The following is a 22,956-nucleotide window of genomic DNA, read 5'->3' on the forward strand; positions in this document are numbered from 1 at the left end:
AACTGTAATCTAGCAAAATAGGCAAAATTCCCCTAAATTGGAGAATTGTCATGTCTTTTGTGGGCACGTTTGCCTGTAGCATCAGTTAACTCCACTAAGTTGCCGAGACAATCGTATCAGGTGCTGATAACACGTTTATAATAGACGGCCCTGTAGGAGGCTTACAGTTTCAGACGCTCTTCATTTCACCAGAGAATAGTTGTATCAGGATCTGGGCCAAATGGTGCAGAGACAAATGTCAGGCTCATTTTTTATTTAGGGAAGGCTGTCACAATGGCAGGGTGACACTGCTCTGCACGGCAAACGAGGTCAAAAATATTCATATGTATTGTCAGTGATCCCTCCGAATCAGAGCGGCTGAGACGTGTTTTATGTGAGCGGGTGGAATTATCAAACTAAGCTGGTAAGTCTGAGCCTACATCAGAAGATAAAACACTGCCATAACCCTCATCTGCATCGGCCTTGATGGGGACATTTACTGGCACTGTTATCGACTGGGGGGGGGAGAGGAATGGTAACTGCTGTCAAAAGTGTTATTGGATGCACAATCATATCAGACATCAGGATCCTCTGTCACTGCCTCTGATAGCCAGATATTACTTCTCCCGCTCACCAGTCAGTGGCAAGAAAGAAATGTAGTTATTGTAGAAAGGTTGTTAAGAAAAGAAATCAGAATATCATTTTAATTGTAATGATACTAGATGTACTTTCTTGCGAACGGCATGTCCTAAAGGAGTCGAGTCATTATATTTTGAAGGCTTAAAAGAGTGATGCCGAGATTAGACTTAATGATATGAGCCTGATAATGGCTCGATCAGACAGATGTTGAGTGTCGGAAAACCAGAACGAGTGTCTGGCTGGACGATTGCTGGTTTTCACCCTTGCGGTGCCGCGTAGAGGAAGACAATTGACTTTTTTGTCTGCCAAAGGGCCGTAGCATATCTCGGTGAACCGGTAATTGTGAAAGACGGCAGGCAATGATTGGTTAGCCATTGATCGTGTGAAATATGGTCTTAGCTTCCGGGTCTGAAAAGTGAAGCCAAGGTGGAAGTGCCTTAAACCTGAAACCAGAAAAAGACCCTACTTCTTACTTGATTTATCGCCTCAGTAAACAGTTTCCTGATGTGTTTATAGCCTCAATCTGTAGTTTCAAGTCTTCTTCAATACAGCATGATGTTCATTTTATTAATTATGGTCCCGTTTAGAGTAAAATAGACGAAGAACAGGGTGCTTTAGAGCGTGGGCGTGGTAAGTCTGGTTATTGACAAGTCGATGGCTGTAATGATGTCCTTACCTGACTTGAGTAGCGCATGTACTAAAGATTCAGCAACATAAAGACCCCTCCATCTTTGTTAGGCTCCTACGCCTGCTTCAATTCATGTGCACTCTACACACAAGGTAGCGTGTTTCCTGTCAGCATTCTGCAAAACAAGAAAACATACACATTTAGAAAAAATCGTAATGGTCACTGATGGGCAAAAAAAAAGTATCGGCACACACCTTCTTTCAAAACAAATAACAAACACAGCTGGAGGCGTCTCCGAAAAGCATCTGAAGTGATTTGAGTCTGGGCCTGGTCTCATTTTGGCAGCTACAGTAGCTCCTCTCTTCTTTTCCCCCCCTGGTATATTTGTTGTTGCTCAAATTGACTTCTCCTTCAGTTCTTTCTCTTTTTCTCCACACTTGAGCTAAACTCCAAATTGGCAACTGCCAGGACTGCACTCCGTTTTCAATCTTGTTGAGACCTTCTGCGGACGACTTAATACTACAAAAGGCCAGACAGACAGAGCCTGATGAAATCAAACAAAAAATGTTCTCTGGGGCTGGAGTTCAAAGGTTCAACCTCATCACAGTTTAGGGTAGTCTTAGACCTGCCTCCACTAATCCATCTGGGCTGTGACCTAAGATTCACTCTCAAACAAACCCCTAGAAAACACTACATTCATCAGTAGAGCCAAAGATGTGTGCTTCATGACTCAGTTTCATGATCCCACCTGACCATAATATCATCTTTTGCCTCATTGTCATCCCCGTGTCCCCAGCGACCCTCGCAGTGTCTGCAGTCTAATGATCCTGGAAGCCTTTTAGACCCCTCACAAGGTCACGAGGGGATTGGGAAAAACATTGGTTAAGCACGGTTTTTACGTGGGGGAGGGGAGACGAGGGCTTTTTGAGAGCTTTTCCATGTCCTCCTCTTTGAGGTTTTTTTTTTTTTTTTAATTGTTTGGGTCCAAAGCTGGCTCCTCAGCTGGAGCTCGTCTGTGGGGCTTTGCTGAGTCACTCCCATCTAATGGAGAACATCTGCTGCCGTGCTTTTTAGCTACTCACAGCAGAGATATGTGTATGGAGGTTGGGGGGGGCGAGGGGAGGAATTAGCAGGATGAAGCAAGCTGCTGTCAAGAAATGAAGATGATCTTATGGTTTATGGTGCTATCTGTCAGCTGCGCAGCTCCTTTTTAGTACTGAAAGCCCGTCCTCCGTCACCAGTAGTTTTATGATACTGTGCAGTACATTGTTTATATTATCCGAGCCAAACGTCTGCTCTGCATGCTGTGTATTGGATGTGGCCTCGACCTGCTGAAGGTGAAGGAAATGTCTCTTTGCAAAAATGTGTGTTCATTCACCGCAAACTCAGAATGGGCGAACTGGCCTAGAACTAATTTCACGATCTATTTAATTGCAAATTAGGATCTTTGAAATGTCTTGTAGACTAAAGCCAGACTTGAAATAGACTTTGAATTACTCTTTTTTGGACCATTAAACTCAATATTGCATTAAAGATAGTTCTTCTTTGTCACAAGCTCCTCATCTGCCTCGTTGCCAGCTAGAGTCATATATCTCATCAACGTATTGCTGGCTTATTATGAATTCAGCAGTTGGGACAGGAACAACAAAAGACTGTGAACGTTGTGGAATGATCCAAAAACATTCAACAGGTAAACAGGTTCATTGGTAACAGGTGACAGTATCATTGTTGGGTATGAAAGGAGCATCCTTGAAAGGCTCAGTTCACAAGCTTCTTGTCGGTAAACACTGTTTATTCGAAGGCGATTGCATTCTGTTAACCCAGTTAATATATCTAGATAACAAGGATACAGTAACGAAGAACTGGTCTGCGGTGGTTCAGCATGTGGAGCGGGTTGCCCGTTATCTGCAGGGGTTGTGGTTCAATCCCTGGCTCCTCCAGGTCACATGTCAAGGCGACCCTGAGGTCCTCAATCACCCTAATCGCTGCCTATGCCAACAACCAAAAACTAAAAAAACAACAGTTGTCACCTCCACAACTCTATTTAATATTATTATTTCATAGAGAGTAGAAGTTAATTGTATTCTGAGTTGATTCTTGGACCCACGTAACGTTACAAATTTCCATGAATAGGATTTCCTGCATTTCAGAGTCCCATTAAAGGTTCTTCTGTCGTCCTTGGCTTTGACATTCTTGTTTATTGTGTTGCTCTGATATATCTAATAAAGCCTTTTTAACTCTCGAATTATATTGTTAACAGTGTCAGCAAGATCTCACAGCAGACAGTTGGTTACACTCCAAGTGCTCCCAGAAACATTAATATTTATTCTCTCTTCTTTCCCCGACAGATTTTTTCTGTAGTCTAGTCCGGTGCATCTGCTGCAGTCATGTTTAGGAACAGCTTGAAGATGTTGCTGACGGGAGGGAAGGCCAACCGCAAGAGTCGCAGCAGTGGTGAGTGTGTTTTCTGATGCCAGCCACAAACAATGACGCATCTGCCTGTCAGCGCACAGAAGGTGGTCACTCGTTCGCCGAGTGTATTTTTAGGAAGCAGGAACACGCTGCTCAGCAGATGAAATGTATTTTTGATCCATTTAAAGCTGTTTTATGCTTAAAAATAGATGCAAACCAGCTCATCAGTTCTGCTGCTTGAATAGCTTTACCTCCTGTTGTGAGCTCCATGCTTTGGTCATGCTGTACTCTGGAGTTTTTTCCTTTTTGATTTCTGAGCCGCCCTCGATTGTTCGGCCCTGCTCGGGAGCACAAACATCACGTTACGGTTCCCAGCTCGACCGAGCTCTCTCCACATCGATCCGGTAGTTCTGTAGCACCTGCTTAATGTCGCTCTCACTGTTGTTTCGTCGCTGGAGGTTTGAGTTTTTGCATCTCACTGTTTAATGATGGTTATCCTTTGCTGTGCAATCAGAGCTGTAATAAAAGCAAAGTGTTAATCTGCTTTTTAAAGCAAGCTCAACAGTTCCTGCAGTCGTTTTCACGGTAAAAGCTTCCCACTAGAGAGCCACTTTCTGCTGGCTGGGTGAGCGTCAGTCCTCCCCACAGATCAAGTTTCAAGGTCAATCCTTAAATGTGTTTTTATCATGAATATTAGTGCAGGTATCTCTCGCTCTAATGAACAGGGCATCTGAAGGTCTTGAAAAGGCCTTCTAGATATTTTTCTCTAGCCTGCTGCAGATATTAACATTGGATCACCTCCTGTACAGATTTATTGATAGTTTAGCTTTTGAAATGAAATATTTGCTGTCATAAAATCCAGTGGTTGGTTCGTTTCCATTCAAACCGCAAATGAACTGCTCCAGGAGTTGATTGTAAACAAGCCTATAAAATACTTTCCTGGCGATCTCGGCCTGCTTGTTTCGTCTCCATCTGAGTGCGACTGTTACCCCTGGTTTCTAAACAACTGCTCCAAAAGAGCCAGTTGTGACTTCTACCTGAAAGTGTGGTTGTTGTGACTGTGCCTGAGGCTGTCATATAACACCGGGTCAATTTCACTGTAAATGTTCATCCATTACCTGCCGCTTATTTGGATCCGGCTCATGTTAATTGATTGATTAAATTAATAGCAATCATTGTTGTACAGCTGGGAATTCCTGACAGAGGTTTTATATACAGTAGATGTCAATACATTTGTGTACCTTATCGTCCCAATTAAGTATTATTGGCATGATCGAGTATTGAATTTAAGTTTATGTGGTATTTAAAAGCTCTTAAATTGAAGTTAACATGGTGAGCGCTGCATGCAGACAGCCTAATCAAAAACCTTTCCTCTGTGTGGTTCACAGACCGACCTGTACGTCCCCCTTTTCCCCCTCAGTCAGGTGAAATAACTATTAATATGCTGTAACTGTGTTACGGAGCCACATGAAAACCTTTTGTTCCTTCACATGCATTACTGTCACTCAGTCCTCATAAAGCTCCCGCTCAGAGGAACGGGCCCTTTGATGTGGCAGATAATCCCAGCCAAAAGCAACACTTGGGAGAGCTCGGAGTGTTCATTTCGTAACGGCACAGTCGCTCTTATTTGAATCTAATAAGTTTCGGGTTATTGCCAAGCCAATGGAACAACCTCCTCTCTCTTAACCGCCTCCCCAGGGTTTCCAGGGTCTTTATTATGGTGTGAAAATGTGCCTTCTCCAGGCTTTCGTCCAGCCAAAAACTTGATTTGCACAGATGAATTAATTTTGTACAGCTTGAAATATCCGACAGCATATTATATCGCCATCTCTTCCCTCGACTGCACTCCGACAGTGAATGTGTTCGGCGGAAAGCTCAAGGTGTCGGGTTAAAGACATTCAATAGATCAACTTTTCCCAGTGTTCAGTTTTTAAATGTTATGTAATTCATTTTTAGACTTCAGGAGGCCAGGCTTCCTGTCAGAGCTAAATTTGACATTGGACTTTGCGGTTGTTATCAGTCCTACTCAATTTAAGTCAACTACAATGATCTTGTTATCTGTCAGCTGCTGACTATTACAAGAACGCTCATGAACTTGTGACGGAGCCCTGCTGGATAAAAACTTGCCACTCTAAAGCTATTATATTTGTCAGGGGAGTCACATTATTCTCACAGCTGACTTGCATTTTATAAACATTTTGGGCGAAATGTGACACAAAAGATGAAATTGTAATAAAATTCTTTACACAACCTTCTCCCAACTCTTTATATCTTTATATAAAAGGAAACTCTGGGAGATAATCCACTTATTGTTAGTGTTTTTATTGCGATCCACAGTTATCTTCTCGTCCTTTCGGTGGCCCTGAAGGTCAAAACATTACGGGAAACACAACAACACTTCACAGAACAGCACAATATTCACCACAACTTTCTGTAATCTGAAATGTTGTTGCGTTTTGACCTTCAGGGCCACCATACATCCTTATTTTGTACTATTTTTAATTAAGTTTATGCCACAAAAGATTACATACAGTACATACACATGAGATCCTCTGGTTAATCCACACTTATTGTGTTGTGTTTCACTGCGAGGCTTCAGGGCCGCGAACAGAACCGACCTCCCCTCTGCTGTCAGTGTGTTTGTGTGTTTATGTGTGAGGTGGAGAGGAGAGCGAGCAGCAGAGCATGACTGGAGCAACCTCCAGTGTTTTGATATCTGTTGCAGTCACTTTGCAGGAAATCCACTCCTCTGAGCACACGACAATGTGGCTCCTGCACTGAAACATCTGTATCCAGTTCAACACACGCACACACACGCTGCCACCAACGCCAACGTATCTTTGAGGATAGAAGTGCAACGGTTAGTTGATTGTTTAACTAACTATTTTTGTTAAAAGATTTGTGATTTTGAGCCGTTTTTTAAGAAAAAACTTCCAAACTCTCATTTCAGCTTCTCACATGTGAATATTTTCTAGTTTCTCATCTTTTCTATGATGACAAACTTAATATCTTGAGTTGTGGACAACATAAAACACTTTAAGGTCTTCTTGAGCTTTGGAAAACAGCTTTTCTCACCATTTTCTAATGTTTTATAGACCAAACAACTAATTGTTAAGTGAGAAAATAATTGCCAGATTGATTGATAGTCTCAGCCCAAATTTTGGAGAAGACTAAACACAATTTTGACGAGACGTTTTCAGTCTTTTATAGACCAGACAACTAATCAGTTCAATCAATCAATCGAGACAATGGTCGACCGATTACTTAATAATGAAAATAATCACTAGTTGCAGCCTTATCAGAGGATGAAACTCAGAAACTGTTACAACATTATTTATATCGAACCTTTTTAAGCACAGGTTAAGACATCAGTACAGACAACATCAGTACAGACAAAAAGAAAACACAAAGCACAAACAAGAAAAAAACATTCATAAATATATACAAACACAAAGACAGAAAGCACACAGAGAAACACCCTTGAAATGACAGAAACGCCTCCTCAAAAAATGAGTTTTTAAGTAGTTGACAGCAGTCAACAGTGTGTTTATACACAGACATGGTTTCTCTTTGCTTCCCTCCAAGGACATCTTGAGGATCACTTCTACAGTAGCAACCCTGACTTATCAGCTACTGACAGACAGGGAGCGCTAGAAAGCCACATCCCACTTGGCTCAAAGAGAGGCCTCTTAAAAAAAACGCCCCTATGTGTGGATGCACCGGCTGCTGAGATTAGTCCGCGGTTCAAATGTGAGATTGTGAGATAAGATGATCGTCGACTGTGTTTGATGCAGTTTCAAGTGAGCGTCTCTCTTCAGGAATGCCAGCGCTCTGAAGGGGGAATTTACCCGCTAATCTGAAGACCACAGATGAGCCAGCTGTCCCTTGATCTGAGCTGGAAAAATTGTTTGTGCCCCAAGTTGCTAAGCTGGTGAATGGCATTTTTAAAATTGAATAACACAGATTAGCTGCTCTGATTGCGACGATGCTCAAGTGCATAAATCTCTGCTGTGACACACTCAGGGAACAGGGTGTTTTATCTCAGGAAATTACATTGGGTAGCCTGTTTTTGTCCGGCTAATATAATCGGCTGAGGCACTGAGTCACTGCTTTGTCTTATGAGAAACTTTCTCACACCTTTGTGTTGGGTTCATTCGGTTCGATCCAAAGACAAACAACATCTATTGTTGCCTTTTAGCTCTGGTTCACATTGACTCTGAGCTGTAGTCGTTACGTCATATGGACTGACAGCTCATTGATTGGACAGTTTTTTGTGACTGTCATCCTGCATCACCACTGCAACATGGACCCACGTGGGGAAATCAAACTTCTTATTGCATATTCTTTATTCCCTATTAGGTTAAGGGGTTGCAAGTCTTCCTACGTTTTAGAAAGATGACCAAATAACACACCTCGCATTTAGGATTTTTGCACCTGTGTTTCCGTGGTCATAACATCAGATGAGCCGTGTGTGGAGGAAGCTTGATGTTCGTTATGCAGCTGATCAAAATCAACGTGCAGGGAAGTACGTCGCAACAAATTCATACAAAACAACTGCATCAGGAGGCGTCACATCACATTCAGTGCGTTTACAGGAGGGGTGTAATACCAGAGAGCATCTCTTTGTTTGCAGAGCACGTGCTGAGTGCTGTGACTTCAGCAAGAACATCCCTCCTACCAAATAAAATACATTTAATGTTTGTTAATCAGTACTAAATCGCTCATTTTCAGCCATTTAGTAACGTTGTGCAGCTCAGCATCTAGATTCTCTCTTAGTCGCTCTTATCAAATTTCCAGCAGGCAGAAGTCATGCAGACCTCACTGAGCCTTATGCTTTATTTATATCGGGGAAAATATGTTGTGTTTTGTTCTCAGACACTGTCATTAATAGTTGAGTCAGTCTGTAACTTGCTGCCATTCTTCTCAGTCCAACCACTCTGCCATTCATCAGACGCCTCTTAAGATCTGTTAGTGAATGTTCACTTGAGAGTGTAGTGTAATCCCACACCCTGAGATTCATGCTGTTTAAACAATAAGGACAAATGTCTTGCAGTCACAGCAGCAGTCTCTTTCGTTAAGACACAGACTTCAACTAGTGTGTGCATGTAAGGCTTTCTTTGAGACACAGCGGCGCGCTGTTACTGCTGCCCGTGGCGGTTTCATGTAGCAGTGCGCCCGTCTGGAAAGCCAAAATGTGAATGAGAAGGAAAGTGTCCTCTCTTGGTCTCAGATGTTACATTGTGCCTCGAAAAAAAGGAGCACCGAGGAGGCGTTTGTTTCATTTTTGTGGCGTTATTGGTAAAACTCTGACTGCCATCTCCGTCTTGCTCCCATCATTGTGTCTAGACTTGAAACAAAGTCAACCGCCTGACACTGCAATTACAGTTTATGGCACTGGCTGATTGGAAAATGAGAAATGGGGTTAAAAGGTTGGGGTGCTGGACAGGGAGCTGGTGCATGACTAATAAGCAGTGAGAGATGGGCCTGTGTGTGGCAGTCGAGCAGACCAGATGTAGTTTACACACATTCGCACATGCTCACAGCAGGAAGAGGAATTAGGGCTGCAAGTCACGATTACTTTTGTCCATTAATCTGATGAATAATTCCTCAATTAATGATATAATATGTAGGATTACTGCATTAAAATGTCTAAAAAGAGCTAGACTTTTGTTTTATATTTTGTTGAGTTGTGTACTTAGATTATTGGTGTGTTTCATAAGGTTGCCTGTTGCTACTTCCAGTATAGGGAGACTGGCGAACTTAACGCGATTAAAACTTTAAAACATGAAATCATCCCTTCATCATCATCATCCCAGTCCCTTCTGATAGATTTCCATCAGCAGTGGTGGTTGTTAAATGGTGTATACATCAACGGTGAAGCGAGTTTGATGGCAGGAACGTTTGTGTTTGTTTGCGTTACTCGTGCAGTGTTTATCTGCCCCAAACAGCCAGATTACTTGACTGTACACTAGCTGTAAGCTAACGTTAGCGAGCACCCATCGAGGGGGTCTCTGTAACGTTCATGAAGTAAAGTACATTTCCCCTCCAGCTCCAGTCGACATTACAGAACGCAAACACCCGAAAACGGAGGTCGGCTCTACGGATCGCTGCTAAACAGGATAAATAGGAGTGAAGATAAATTAGATAATATAACATTTTCCCAATTAATCAACGATCAAAATAGTTGTCGATTCATGTAAACGTGACAGAAATTCGACAGAAAAGTAATGGAAAGAAGCATCCTGTACGGTAAAGATTCAGGACTGTGGTTGCTGTGTTTCACTTGGTGCTCTCACTTTTTATTGGAGAACTCATAAAATACAGATTAGGGTCCAACTCAACACACCTCTGCTTTAACTCCTTTTCACTTTCGGATGGATCAGGGAAAATCTCTGAACTCGTGGTGAAACGATCTTATATAAATAATGATTCATGCTAAAATCGCATATCTTCCCTCACACAGTCCTGAGGTCGGTCTGCCTTGCTTTAACGCACCACAAATGAACTGCACCAGAGTTAACTTGGAGGAGGTCTTGTTCTGGATGTTATGTCTCCACCAGAGTTCACCTGTGTTGTACTGTTGATACACTCAGATACTTGAGATATTGACGGTTTCTGTGGTTTGAGGAGGTAATCCTCTAAACTAGAGCTGCAACGATTTGTCGATCCATCGATTGGTCAATCAAAAGTCATTTTTCAACATAAATGTCAACATTTTCTGGTTCCAGCTTCTTAAATGCTGCTTTTCGTTTTCATATATGATAGTAAATTATAAGACTTCGGGTTGTGGACTGTTGGTTGGACCAAAATCGCAGTCTGAAGACGACACTTTGTGCTCTGGGGAATTGTGATTTTGTAAACCAGTTCTTGTTCAGTTCTCAAAGAAAGAAGCCAGCTGTTATTTAAAAGCACTCAATAAGGAATGGGTACACTAGCTTCAAACGCTGTTTTTAAATTTCAAATGAAAAAATGTGAGTTGACCCCAGAACACACTTTATTTTCGCCCTACAGGAGCAGAGAAGCAGCCTTGTTCCTGCCTTCACTCGGACGTGAAACGTTTCCCGTAAACTCGGCGAGTCTTAAGGCAGCAGGTGCTTGACAGGAATCAAATCGGTCCCCCTAATCACAGCACTCTAATTGATGGCTCATTTTCCACAGTGGTGGAGAAATCTAATTAGAGATCATCAGATCAGCAAACACGCTTCGAGCTCGGAGGCACGTGGAGTGACACAACTGCCGGGCTCAGTGCAGTCAGTGTAATTATTGTCAATCTTAAACTGCAGATAAGCCAATCTGCACTCTGCAGTTCTAGTAAAATCAGATAAGTTTTGTCTTACAGCTGTGAGTTTTTTGCGAGACGATGACCATTCATGTACACATCATGTGCGTATGTGTGAAGAGGAAGCATATTATAATCTCTGTGGTTAGTTGCTTGTTGCAGAAAATACTGTGAACTCTTCTTGTTTTGTACAAATAAAATGAAAAATCAAGCGTTAAATCAACATTTCTGTTTGTCGAACATGCCACAGGAACCTTAAGTGGCCCACTTTAACTCCTATTAACATTCCCCGGTATTAGAAATGTGAAAGGTTATGAAGATAACCTTGGTCCTCATATTGCGTCTGTTGATTCCAGTATGTTTTAAACTGCTAATGCTGGTATTTGGTGAATTTACTGTGAGGCATGATCTGTTTAGAAGAATCACATGGCGTGATTCAGTTAATTTAAAGCCAAATACATTCGCTATGTTTAGGAAATTATTTGAAAAAACAATTAGTCAGTGTTTGTCTTTGGAAAATGTATTATTATGTAGATGTGGACTGAATTTATGAGCAATATCCCTGTAGACTCTGATGTGAACAGCTGTAGTTACATCCAGATCTAGTTAGTGGACCATTTACATACCACAAATGCACCATTATTTATATAATTTATGTGTTTATGAATGAGTTTGTCCGTTCGGTAGTCAGCGCACTTCAGAATCTAATAAATGCAATGAGAGAACATGTATATGCAGATGTTGCACATTTACATATATATTGCTTCTTACATTCAAAGCATGCTGTGGGATATTCAGCGACATTAGTGACTGCGTTTACTGCGCTAGGAATTAATCATTCCACCTATCAGATCGATGCAAGAGGCTGCAGGAGGAGCAGCGGCAGCAGCTTAACACGAGCTGAGTCTGGCTGATCTCCACAGAGCGACAGATTGGCACCTACTGCTCCACAGAATGTCCTCTTCCTTCCTGTATTAATGAACCCAGGGATGAAAAAACATGAATGAACGGAGGGATTTCAGCGGACATGTGGGAACGTTGTGCTCCTGCAGAGGGATATCATATTCAGCCCTTCATTCACTAGACTGCAAGATGTGTTTATAGATCCAAATATCTTTTAATTTTGGCGTTGTCAGAGATGATTTATGCTCTGTTTAAGGGCTCCAGCTAACAATTACTTTCGTTAGTCGCCATTCTGCCAATAATGTCTTGATTAAGTGATTAATTGTTTGTCAGAAAAATGTGAAAAATACCCATCAGATTTCCCAGAGCCCAGAGTGGAGTCTGCAAAACACTCAAGAAGACGAAACAAATTCAATTAAAGTTGATATAAAACAGAAAAAAGCGGCAACTCCTCACAATGGATAAACTCAACCCAGAGAATGTTTTAAAAATTGCTTAAATGATTGATCGATTATCAGTTAGTAAGCAACAACAACAATCAAAACTCTCTGATTGTTCTTCTTAACTGTGAATATTTTCTGTTCTCTTTCCTCCTTTATGACAACAAACTGAATATCTTTGGGTTGTGGACAAAACAAGACATTTGAGGATGTCATCTCGGGTTTTTCAGAAACACTGATTGATATTTTTCGCCATTTTCCGACATTTTATAGACCCAACACCAAAAATAATCAACAGATTTGTCGAGAAAGAAAACAAGCATTAGTTGCAGCCCTCCAATTAGTAACAGCTATATTTTCTCTTGATTGCCTGATCATTTTAGCTCTACTTGATTTGTATTCGGCTCAGATTTGTTAATATTATGCTCCTGTAGAGCGTAGATTAATCTGTAAACGCCTTTTTATCGCATGCTGTGCATTAGAAATCTCTGTGTGTCTTAATTCCCGCTGAATGTGAACAATAAGATGCTGTGTGAACTCAGACTGTAGACTGCAAAGCAGACAATGAATCCATGAATCAATATGTTGGACTGCTGTCAAGAGGAGCTTTGACCTTTGGTTACTAAGGACAACAGCATCATGGCCACAACCTCCCCGAGCTTCACTGCAACACATCACGTAGTTGGGTTTTTTTTCTCCAGACATTGGCATTTCTACAATATGTGTTATATCACGTTCACATGAAATGTATAGGAGCTGACTTTCATGCTGGGAGCAGGAGGCGATGGCGTTGGTGTTGATGCAGAGATCACTGTTCAAGACTGCGTTACAACATTTGTAAGCATGAAACACAGGGAATGTGACAAATTATTATCATTTCTCTGCTTCAGAAGGTCACTAGACATCTGGAGATTTTCCAGCCGTGATTATGGCAACAAAATCTGATATTTTTGACGAGACATTGGACATGTTTGTGTCTCTGGCTGTGTTTGTGGCGAGAAAAACAGGTATTTTAGGCTGAAAACATGATCTTTTCTGAACCTTAACCAAGTGTTTTTGTGCCTAAACCTAACCAGACCACAGGCACAGGGCTGTGACAACATGAAATAGAAAATTGAACCTCAAGACCTGTAAAGTTTCAACATGTCTGTGGCTTTTCAGAAACATACACGGCCAACATTTATTCTAGTACAATGTGTTTTCCTCATCGGAGTTTGAGAGATGAAGTGTTAAAGGAACTGTCAGGAAGTTGTTATTTTCCACTCTTCACTTGGTCTCTTTCCCCCGAGGATTGCCTTGTATATTGTCCTCGTCTCTGTTGAAAGCTCATTATCATTTATAAGGTCTGTGAGACAACTCAGTGTGCAGCCGGTCTGTAAAGGTTTCACGAGTGGTCATCAGCAGGAGGACCTCATCACTTCCTTGCCTGTGGCCTCATCATCCATCTCCTCAAACCAACAAAAGAAAAGGAGAAGTTGCTCCTCTCGTAGGGTCAGAAACAATATAACCGGTGTCGATCTGGTGGGCAAATGGCCCCCCGAAGCTGCCAACCTCATCACCGGGCACCTGTGGCCTCGTCACCGGGCAACCATGGCAACAAAGCCGTGGCAAAAGGAAAGTGTGCTGAGGGTCAAAGACAATTCAGACGGAGCGTCGAGAGCGCTGAGGGCGTAGAGACGGCCGGCCCAAGTGTCAGCGAGGCACTCTCCTATCTCGGCGAGTGTGGGAGGCACTTATGGGCCCATCATTATGGTTCAGTGGCACCACTTGATGCACATGCCGCCCGGGTCACGGCCACCCGTGTGCCTCTACTGAATTACCTCCTTTAAGTCCTTCAGGCTCAAGAATGTGACCGGCTGAAACCTCCTCTACGGTCCTTTCTGAGAGAATCAATATCATCATATGAAAGAGTAACTTGACTCTAAATCCACTTTTTGGGTTGAATAATTATTATGAATATTAAATGTACAGTTTTTTTTTTTCTGGTGCCAGTCTGTAGAGTTCACTGCAGCAGCGGCTCTCTGGCTTTTTCCAAAGAAAAACAAGTCTTAACGAATCTGCATCATATCTACAAAATCTGTGATAAGCCTTGTACTCCGCGCCCTTGTAGTACAAGGCCAGTTCACAGTAATAACAATCAACTGATGGTGGAGTGGAGAGTTGTTTTTCATCAGCCTGACCAGTAGAGATGGTAAAAATATGGATGCTACATACTGCTTCTGTGGCTCACGAAGAATTTATACAAATTGCAGCACATGTAACTTATTTTTGGAGTCAATAAAGAGAAATTAAGAGTGTGCATGCAGCAGTAGTTAGGTTGTAGTTGTGTGTGAAGGAAATGCAAGTGGTTATGTTGTCACTATAGTTAGCTGTAATGATTATTACTGATGAAGGAGACGTGAGATGTCTCACTCCTGACTAGTTTCATTATCGGCTCCCGGATAAAACATGTGTCTGATTCAGAATGATTAAAGCTTTTTTAAAACCAGATTTAACGTCTTCTGGATGTAGTGCAGAGAAAAACACCCTGAAAAAACAGAAAGGCAAACCCGTCTCCTGGAGATGAGAAAGGAGAAAGTCAATCGCCTTTTTTTAGCGAGTTTACCTGCGTTTACAAACCCTCCAGATGCTGCCACCGCAGTTTCAGCTTCCTGTTGTTGTCCATTCTGGCTCGCTGTCATGGCTTACTTGGACGCCAGCCATCACGACTGTAATCAGTAACACCTGGGCTTTTCCTGTAAGTAAAAATGTCTGCAGTGAAAAAGGCCCATTTCTATTAGTTTTCCTTCGAAGTTTCACCCACACATGTACATGCTGTACTTTGAAGACGGCTGTAAAGACAGCAGACAGTTAATTCAAGTGCTGAATAAAAAAACTCAATCCCATCGAGTGCATTCTTTGCTGTAATAGCTGCTACTCACTGCTGCCAATGGTACTCAGCCGCACATTGTTCCTTTTGTATCACCATCGTCGCAATAATCACACTGAAGCACATCCTCTTATGCTTTTTTGCTATGGCGCACTCTGATGTGTGAAGATGGCGTGAATCATGTCTCAGTTTGCCGAGCCACCAGTCTGCCTCCTGTGTTCAGCAGTTCCTGTGTGATTGCCGTCATAAATCTGTACTAAAGGCCTGATGCGTGTATAAAAGTCGTCAAAGCACACGTGACGCTTGTTTCCATCAGCCGCGACACTGCCCACAGCGGGGGGCATCGAGGATCCCACTGATACACAACATCGCCGGTGGTTTGACGGCTGTTCTCGCATCGTTTCGAGTAATTTCACTTGCCGTGTGTGACATTTAAATGTAGAGTCTGTGACTGCGTCCCTCCCATGCAGCTCTTTTGTGAAAACGGGAGCTGTACATTCCAGTTCTAGCATTAGGGAGTGGGCAGAACGATGCGTGGGTAGGAGAAGCGTTGGTCTAACCTCTCCTCCACTCTCTGATCACAACGTCAATAGTGGGAAGTCTCACTCCGTCTCGATGTGTCCGCTTCCCTTCCCTTACCTCTTCATCTGCTCACTTCCCTGCTCTCCCTCTATGGCCCTTTTCCTTACACTTCACACTCCAGACAGGAAGTTGTACAAAAATCAGACTGGTTGTGATGTCAGAGTTTGTTTTGCATCCTTCCATCTGATACTTCATTCTGGATCTGAGTCAACCCTCCGCTTCATGTTGACAGCTTGATTACAGGGTGTTCACGGCTGACGTGTGACTGATATTTAGCAGTTGGTGTTACTGTGACCTAGATATGGCGTCCTTTCTTTGGTGACAACTGAGCAGGGATAGTGTTGGCAGTGTTTTATGGTCATGGAAAGCGATCAGCCTTCAACATCCGAACGCCGGTGAGATCATTCGTGCACGTATCTGCTGTGAGTGACGGCTCGATTTGTGTCTTGTTGGAAGAGGACACAACTTTTTGGATGGTTGGGAACAATTTATCGATTCAGATTTGGCAACACAGAAACACTGAGTATCATCTGTAGCTGTTTTTAGTGTTTATTTGTGAGTTTAGGTCTGCAGTTACCTGTTTACATTGTTTAATATTTCAGTGAAGCAAACAAGTTGTTTCGTCTGTTAAATGTCAGAAAATACTGAAAACTCCCATCTCAGTTTCAGTGGTGTTGATTAGTTGTTTAGTCTATAAAATGTCAGAAGATTACATCTTAACAACCCAAAAATATTCAGTTTACTGTCCTAGAGGAGTAAAGAAACCAGATAATATTCACATTTAAGAAGCTGGAATCTGGAAGCTGAAAAATTTACTCCTAATCGATCATTGCAGCTCTATCTTAAATATTCTTACCTTTGTAAGTATTTAACAGTGTGCAACACTTTGGGATTAACGTGCTCGGGTGTTTTCATCTTCTTAAACATGTGCTTTTATGTGTTTTTACTGTAATGTGTGGTTTGAGGCTGCAGTTCGCTTAATCCAAGACAAGTTTCTACTACAGGAGACAGTAAAGAAACCTTAATCTCATCCAAAACCCAAAGCTATTCAGTTAACGATCAAAGAAGATTAAGAAAATTGGCTAGTTGTTTCAGCTTAGATCAGTTTACACAGCTTGGTGTGGTACCTGATGCCTTAAACACCTGCTTTTCTTTTGCCCTTGAACTAGAGCTGCAACTAATGATCATTTCCATTATTGATTAATCTGCCAATATTTTCACAATTAATAGTTTAGTCCATAAAATGGCAAAAAAATTGTGAAAAATGCTCATCACAGTTCCCAAGAGGCCAAAGTGACGTCTTCAGATTGCTTCTTCAAAACCCAAAGACTCTTCATTAAACATCTTCTTTTTGATTTTTTGATTTTCTTCTGATTGACTGATTGACTAATCGCCTCATCGTTGCAACTACTACCTTGATCATGCACAGAGGTGTTGCTCATGTGCACTCGGGGGCAGTGTTGCATTCACCACACTGATTAAACAGGAAACTAATAGAGAAAAAAAACTGAGGAATAATCAGACCCTGAAAATTAATCTTGATGTGAGAAATGAATTTGGAAAATGAATAACGGCCTGAAAGCACTCGGAGCACCTCTGCCAAGGTAGAGCTGTCCTCCAAATGTTGTTTTGATAATTAAAAAACACTGTAATTGCTTGTTCATTGGCCCATGGCCGAACTTTCCACCAGATTTTATTCAAATCTGTTAAGAAGCTTTAGAAATATCCTGCTAACTAACAGAAACAGAACGAATGTACCTTTTGCCTACACATATTAGATCTTTACATTGGCAAAAAAATAAATAAACAATTTCTGGCATAATTGCACGATAAAATGCATTTAAGACTGGATTTTAGAGGTGTACGATGCTGGAGTTGGGTAGTGTAGTACAGTAGGCACGGCGCCAACGGCCCAATTGTCGAGGTAAGCCTTAATGTTGGCCCGGCCCCAATCCTCAGGGACATCCTTCCCTGTTTGGTGCACAGGACAGCAGATACACTCAACGTGTAATCGAGATCATGTAAGCATCTCTGCAAACTTCCATGAGCGACTGTTACCCAGAAGCCTCCTCTCTGTGTCCCAACACACAAAACAATTTCATGAATCTTCACAGAGGCGTGTTTCAGCTCCGCTCCCTGCTGGGCAGAGAGCGCCCTGGTGTATTATTTCACTCTGATATTGGAGCTCTAAAGATGTCGTGTACGTCGATGTCCTCGTCCAAATAAAAGGATATGTAGACGTAAAGCAGGGGCTCTTCTGTACGACTTAAATAGAAAACAAGGTGAGGAGACTCAGGAGGATACACATACCAAATAAGGGACACACTGCAGTTATCTCGTGAATTCAAGTATACATGGCGATGTGAATTTCGTGAATTTGGCGAGCTTGGCTAGTATTGGTTGGAAAACATTTTTTTTTTTTGCAACGTAGCCCACATTTATTTAGATATTAGATGACATAGAGACGTACATAACATTCAAATTTAATTATGACATTTGAAAGTGGCGCGAACAGCTACACAATTAGCCAGTTTTGGTAGTAATGACAAACTGCTGCTGATCTGACAACGATGCAGTTGACAGCTCTTCACATTTGATGCCTTAGCGAACATTAACGTTAGCTTCATAGACCCTGGTGCCCTGAGTAAAACAATACAGCCTAATTAAATTAAAAGTTATCCCGTCCACTAGTGTGTTTCCAGACATTCACATGACCTCCTCGAACATTATGAAAGCCAGATATTGTTCCTGGCTGTATTATACCTGGGCGGCCTGTGCAAGCAAACTGTATGTGTGGGAAACACTGCGATCTTAGTGTTGAACATTGGGTCTAAAATGTCCGATTGTTCCCTTTTTAGCCTTGAGACATAATATTTCAAAAGGGAATAGATGTTTTCCCCCTGACCCTCGTTAAAAAAGGAAACTGCTTGCTAACTCACGCGCCATATAAATGTCGTGTTTCCGGCTTGTTTCCATAGTTTGCCATCAGCCATTTCAAACTGCGACTGATTAATCGATTAATCGTTCAGTCGAGTGGAGGCAGAACGAGCCGATCTCTCTTGGAGATCTCTGGCTTTGAAAGAGTTAAGGAATCCTGCCCTGGCTGAAAGAGGAGAGAGAGAGAAGGAGGATGAGGGAGAGTTATTGCTGCCAGTGAGCGAGAGGAGGAGGAGGAGGAGGAGGAGGAGGAGGAGGAGGAGGAGAGAGTGCGAGCGAGCGAGAGAGAGAGAGAGAGAGTTGCCTGTCTGCCTGTGTTTGTGAGCGTGTGTGTGTGTGTGAATGTGTGTGTGCATGCGCGGCTCAGTGAGTGTATGCGTACTGACACCTGGCGCTCGCCCTCCCTCGCTGCTCACATTGTGGAGAGCTCTCTGCCTGTCTGGGCCATTCTTTACCTCTCTCTCTCTCTGTTTTCCCTTTTATTCCCTCCCTCTTGTCTTTTGTCCTCTCCTCTCTCTCTCTGCCTTTTTTCTTTTCGCTCCCCGCGTTGTTTCTCTCTTCCTCTCCGTGCCCCTACAATCTCCTCCTTTTGTTTAGGATCTCCCTTTACTATGGTGCAGGATTTTTATTGCCTGGGCAGACGAGGCGCTCGACTGACAAAGGTGAGCCGGATGAATCGGGGCGGGAGGACGGATGGGTGGATGGATGGATGGATGGATGGATGGATTATATAGAGGTAGTATTCAGTTGTGAGTGTAGGGAGTGGTGGAAACTGGCTTTGAAAAGAGACACTATTCATCAAGGCTTTGGGTGGTTTGTCTGAGCAGCTCTTGTTGCTGTGTAGGCGTCTTAATGTGCATTTTTTAAAGGTGAAGGGTTCAAGTATGTGATTTAAGAGCAGTGCTGAGTGTCTGTTGTTAGCCTTGCCTCAGCAGCATGTGTCAAACCCTCTCTCTCCGTCTGGTTTGTTGTTGTGGCTGCGGCGCCGGGTGTCACCTTGACCCCAGGTAGTGGACTCACTTGCCGGCATGGTGCCACACCTTAAGCATCGGACACTGTAGGAGTGTGTGCTGTGGATAGATGCTGGAAATAAATGATGGATGATGGAGTGAGAGGACGAGAGTGGCCGTGGTGTCTGACAGATGGCCATTAGTGGAGAAAATTGCATGAGAGACAGAAATGAAAGATCAAGTGTCTCCTGGTAGTGATTCACCGCGGTCTTCATGTAATATCTGTCGCTCTTCATGTCTTCAGGTTTATTAATAACACCCAAGTATCTCTGCTCGCTGCTGCTGATTGGTTTCCATGTCACCTCTCTCTGTTTTCATCTCAACACCTCTCCTCTCTGGAGAGCTGGGTATCCAACCTAGACGTTCAGACCAGATTTAATTCAGAATTTTGACCTTTTTCGACACCTTGGATTAAATTTATGAGAACTTTGGGTCCATTTTTCAAGGTTTGAACTCTCATTTTCTTACCAACTCATTAATACGGCTGCTCGTAAGTTCTCAAAGTTGGTACCAAATGCTTTGTCACATCTTGGTCTTGATTTCTTCTTCATTCAATCAGATGTTTAAATCGTAATTTACATGATATCTGAGGCTCATGACGACTTGGGTGTAGTTTTGTAGGTGTGGCTGTCACTTCTGTCTGTCGTGATGATGTTGCACTTACTGATAGCAACACAGCCTCATCGCTAAAAATAAGTTTGAAGCAACAAGAACTATGAGCAGTGCAACAATCAGACAGGTTGTATACGAGTTATTTAAAGGTGAAAGTGAAAGTGAGCGCACCCCAGAGGCTGTCAATGATTCCTCTGAGGTTGGAAGTTTCATTACGGATGAATCTGCTGATTATTTTCCTTTATTCATTGATTAATCATTTAGTCCAGTCGACAGGATGAAATGTTGGCAGTTGGCGGCTGAAACTTGACATATCAACGTTCAAATTACATGTTTATGACCTGAGTTTGATATGAAGAGGCGGAGGGAGTGGCAGTGGAGTTACAGGCGAGACAGCTGCCAAGCCAGTGACCACAGTTCAAGGCTGTGTTTCAGTATGGAGGTTTGTGACGGGGGACCACGACTTTCTAACTTTCTAACACCACTGAATATTTTTAAGGATACCTCAGGACAATTTCTAACCATGTTTGTGGCGACAAAAACTGGAAATGTTCAATGAGAAGTCGGGACATCTTCAGTTTATAGTCGGGATGTAAACATGATCTTTTCTGAACCCTGACCAAGTGGTTTTGTGCTTGAACCTAGCCAGAGCATTAGCACAGCGTTGTCACGACATAAAATAGAAAATTGAACGTAAAAAACGTGAAATTTCCAGCCATGTTGGACTATTTCAGTCCAAAACGTGATCTTTGGGTAATAAACACTGTTTGACACGCAACGCTTATGAAATATGTGGCCTTTTGCAGCGCGATTAAGCTCCACTGTCCAATTCAAAGCTTAATGAGCCTGTTATTATATTTAACATTATGTGATAATATCGTCTGACGTTAGCAGAGGCGCTCTGTATTTCAGGCGAGGTGGGACGCCTCCGCTATAGAAACGCTGCTGGAAACCACGCTGTAATATCCTTAAATGTCACACTGTGTGGCCCCTTGCTATTATTATGGTTCGGCTTAAACATCAGAGACCTGTTTCAGTAATGAAGCTCTTGCTGTCTAATTGGTATTGTATAGAACGCTTTCTAAAGATATCAGGCTTCGCTCGCTAGTCATCTGCTTCCTCTGTCACTCTCTCCCCCTCACTCTGTCATCACTTCACTTACTGTAACTTTCTCCTTCTTCCTCGCACACTCTGTTACTCTCTCTCCCACCCACTCAGATATTTCTGGAGAACAAAAGGGAGAGAGAGGAGAGGGAGATAAAACGGTAGAGCAGGGAAGGCTCAATGTACCAGCCCTGCGTAGGCTAATGAGTCTTCGCCACTCCACCCCCCCCCCCCCCCCCCCCCTCTCCTCTTCCTCCCGTCCTCCTCAGTCCTCCTGTGTCCATTTATCATCTCACGAGCAAACGTGTCCACCTCACCTCTTTCAGGTTCTCCCACCTCGGTGTCGTCTTTGTCCTCTCCATTCATCACGGCCGCTGCTCTTCCTCCTCCTTCATCTCCTTTCATCATCCAGCGTATTTTCATCGCAGCTTCTTTTCACATCACCGTTTCCTCCTTTCTTTTCATTCCTTCTGGAGTGGTTACTTTCTGACACCCCCTCATCTTCCTTTTTGCTGTCAAGTCCCACTCATTCCGCCCATTCATCATTAATTTATTCATATTATTACAGGTGCTAACGTTTGCCATCACTGTTTGTTCTTTTTTTTTTACCTCCAAAGACCTCAGTCCATCCCTAGCCCACCACACACTGACACATATACAGACCCCCAAATTCTCCATAAACAAAACAGCCCCCTCCGTTGTGCATTGGGCCGTGAGAAATATGAAATAACACGGTGGTGGCCCATTTAAATTTTTGATGCCATGCATGCAGGACTTATCAGCCCCCCCTTTCTGCAGCGGCATCCTGTTGTTTCTGCCAGTCGGGAAACTGGGCTTTCATTGTGCCTCTTGATGTGGATGGGCTCATTATTGCTGCTCAACGCTGTGTGCCTTTGAATAGCAGGAAGTGCCCTTGCTAGCTGAGCATACTGAGGGATATTGTGTTGCTTCTCACCGCATGATAAAACGCTGCAAAACACCAACGTTGCATAAGCGAGCGGCGACATTGGTACATGTTCAATCACGAGGACCACAACGGCGAGGCGTGGACCAAACCCACGCCAGCTGCGAGTCCGAATGCGTCTCCCCGGCTGTCTCTGTTTGATGACAGTTGTCGTGCCATCTCTGAATTCAAACCTACAGTCTGTCTCAGTCTGTACTTGTCTGACTGACTGTCTGGTGTCCCCCTCCTCCTCCTCTTCGGTCTGTGGCAGCCATGTTTGCCACTCTCAGTAGCTCTAACTCCTGCTGACACTCTCTGGAAGGACTGCATTTATCAGGCCTCTGGACGGACTTGTCTTCTTTGACAGGTCCGATGATCAGTCACACGTATACACGGACACATGTTCTGTAGCAGCTGCATCCCATTTAGTGCTGAGATCACTGGTCAGTTAATTTGTACAATGCAAAGTTGATAATCGATTGATTACGTGATGATTTGTCAAAAACAACACCAAACATCAGTGTTTCCAGCTGTTAAAATGTGAGGATTTGTTGCTTTGCTCTGTTTTATATAATCGGAAATTGAATATCTTTGGGTTTAGGACAAATACAAACTATTT

General features: G+C 42.9%; 1 protein-coding gene across 1 annotated transcript in view; it reads left to right on the forward strand.

Annotated features, from left to right (window-relative positions):
* tanc2b (tetratricopeptide repeat, ankyrin repeat and coiled-coil containing 2b) overlaps window positions 1-22,956 on the forward strand; it is a 141,254-nt gene that overhangs the window by 20,252 nt on the left and 98,046 nt on the right. Inside the window, exon 2 of the mRNA XM_073489737.1 lies at window positions 3,595-3,700. Within this exon, the coding sequence (XP_073345838.1) occupies window positions 3,634-3,700 (67 nt within the window). The 5' untranslated portion in view covers window positions 3,595-3,633. The remainder of the gene's footprint in view (window positions 1-3,594; window positions 3,701-22,956) is intronic.

Source organism: Pagrus major, chromosome 20, assembly GCF_040436345.1.
Source record: "Pagrus major chromosome 20, Pma_NU_1.0".
NCBI classification, from domain to species: Eukaryota; Metazoa; Chordata; class Actinopteri; order Spariformes; family Sparidae; genus Pagrus; species Pagrus major.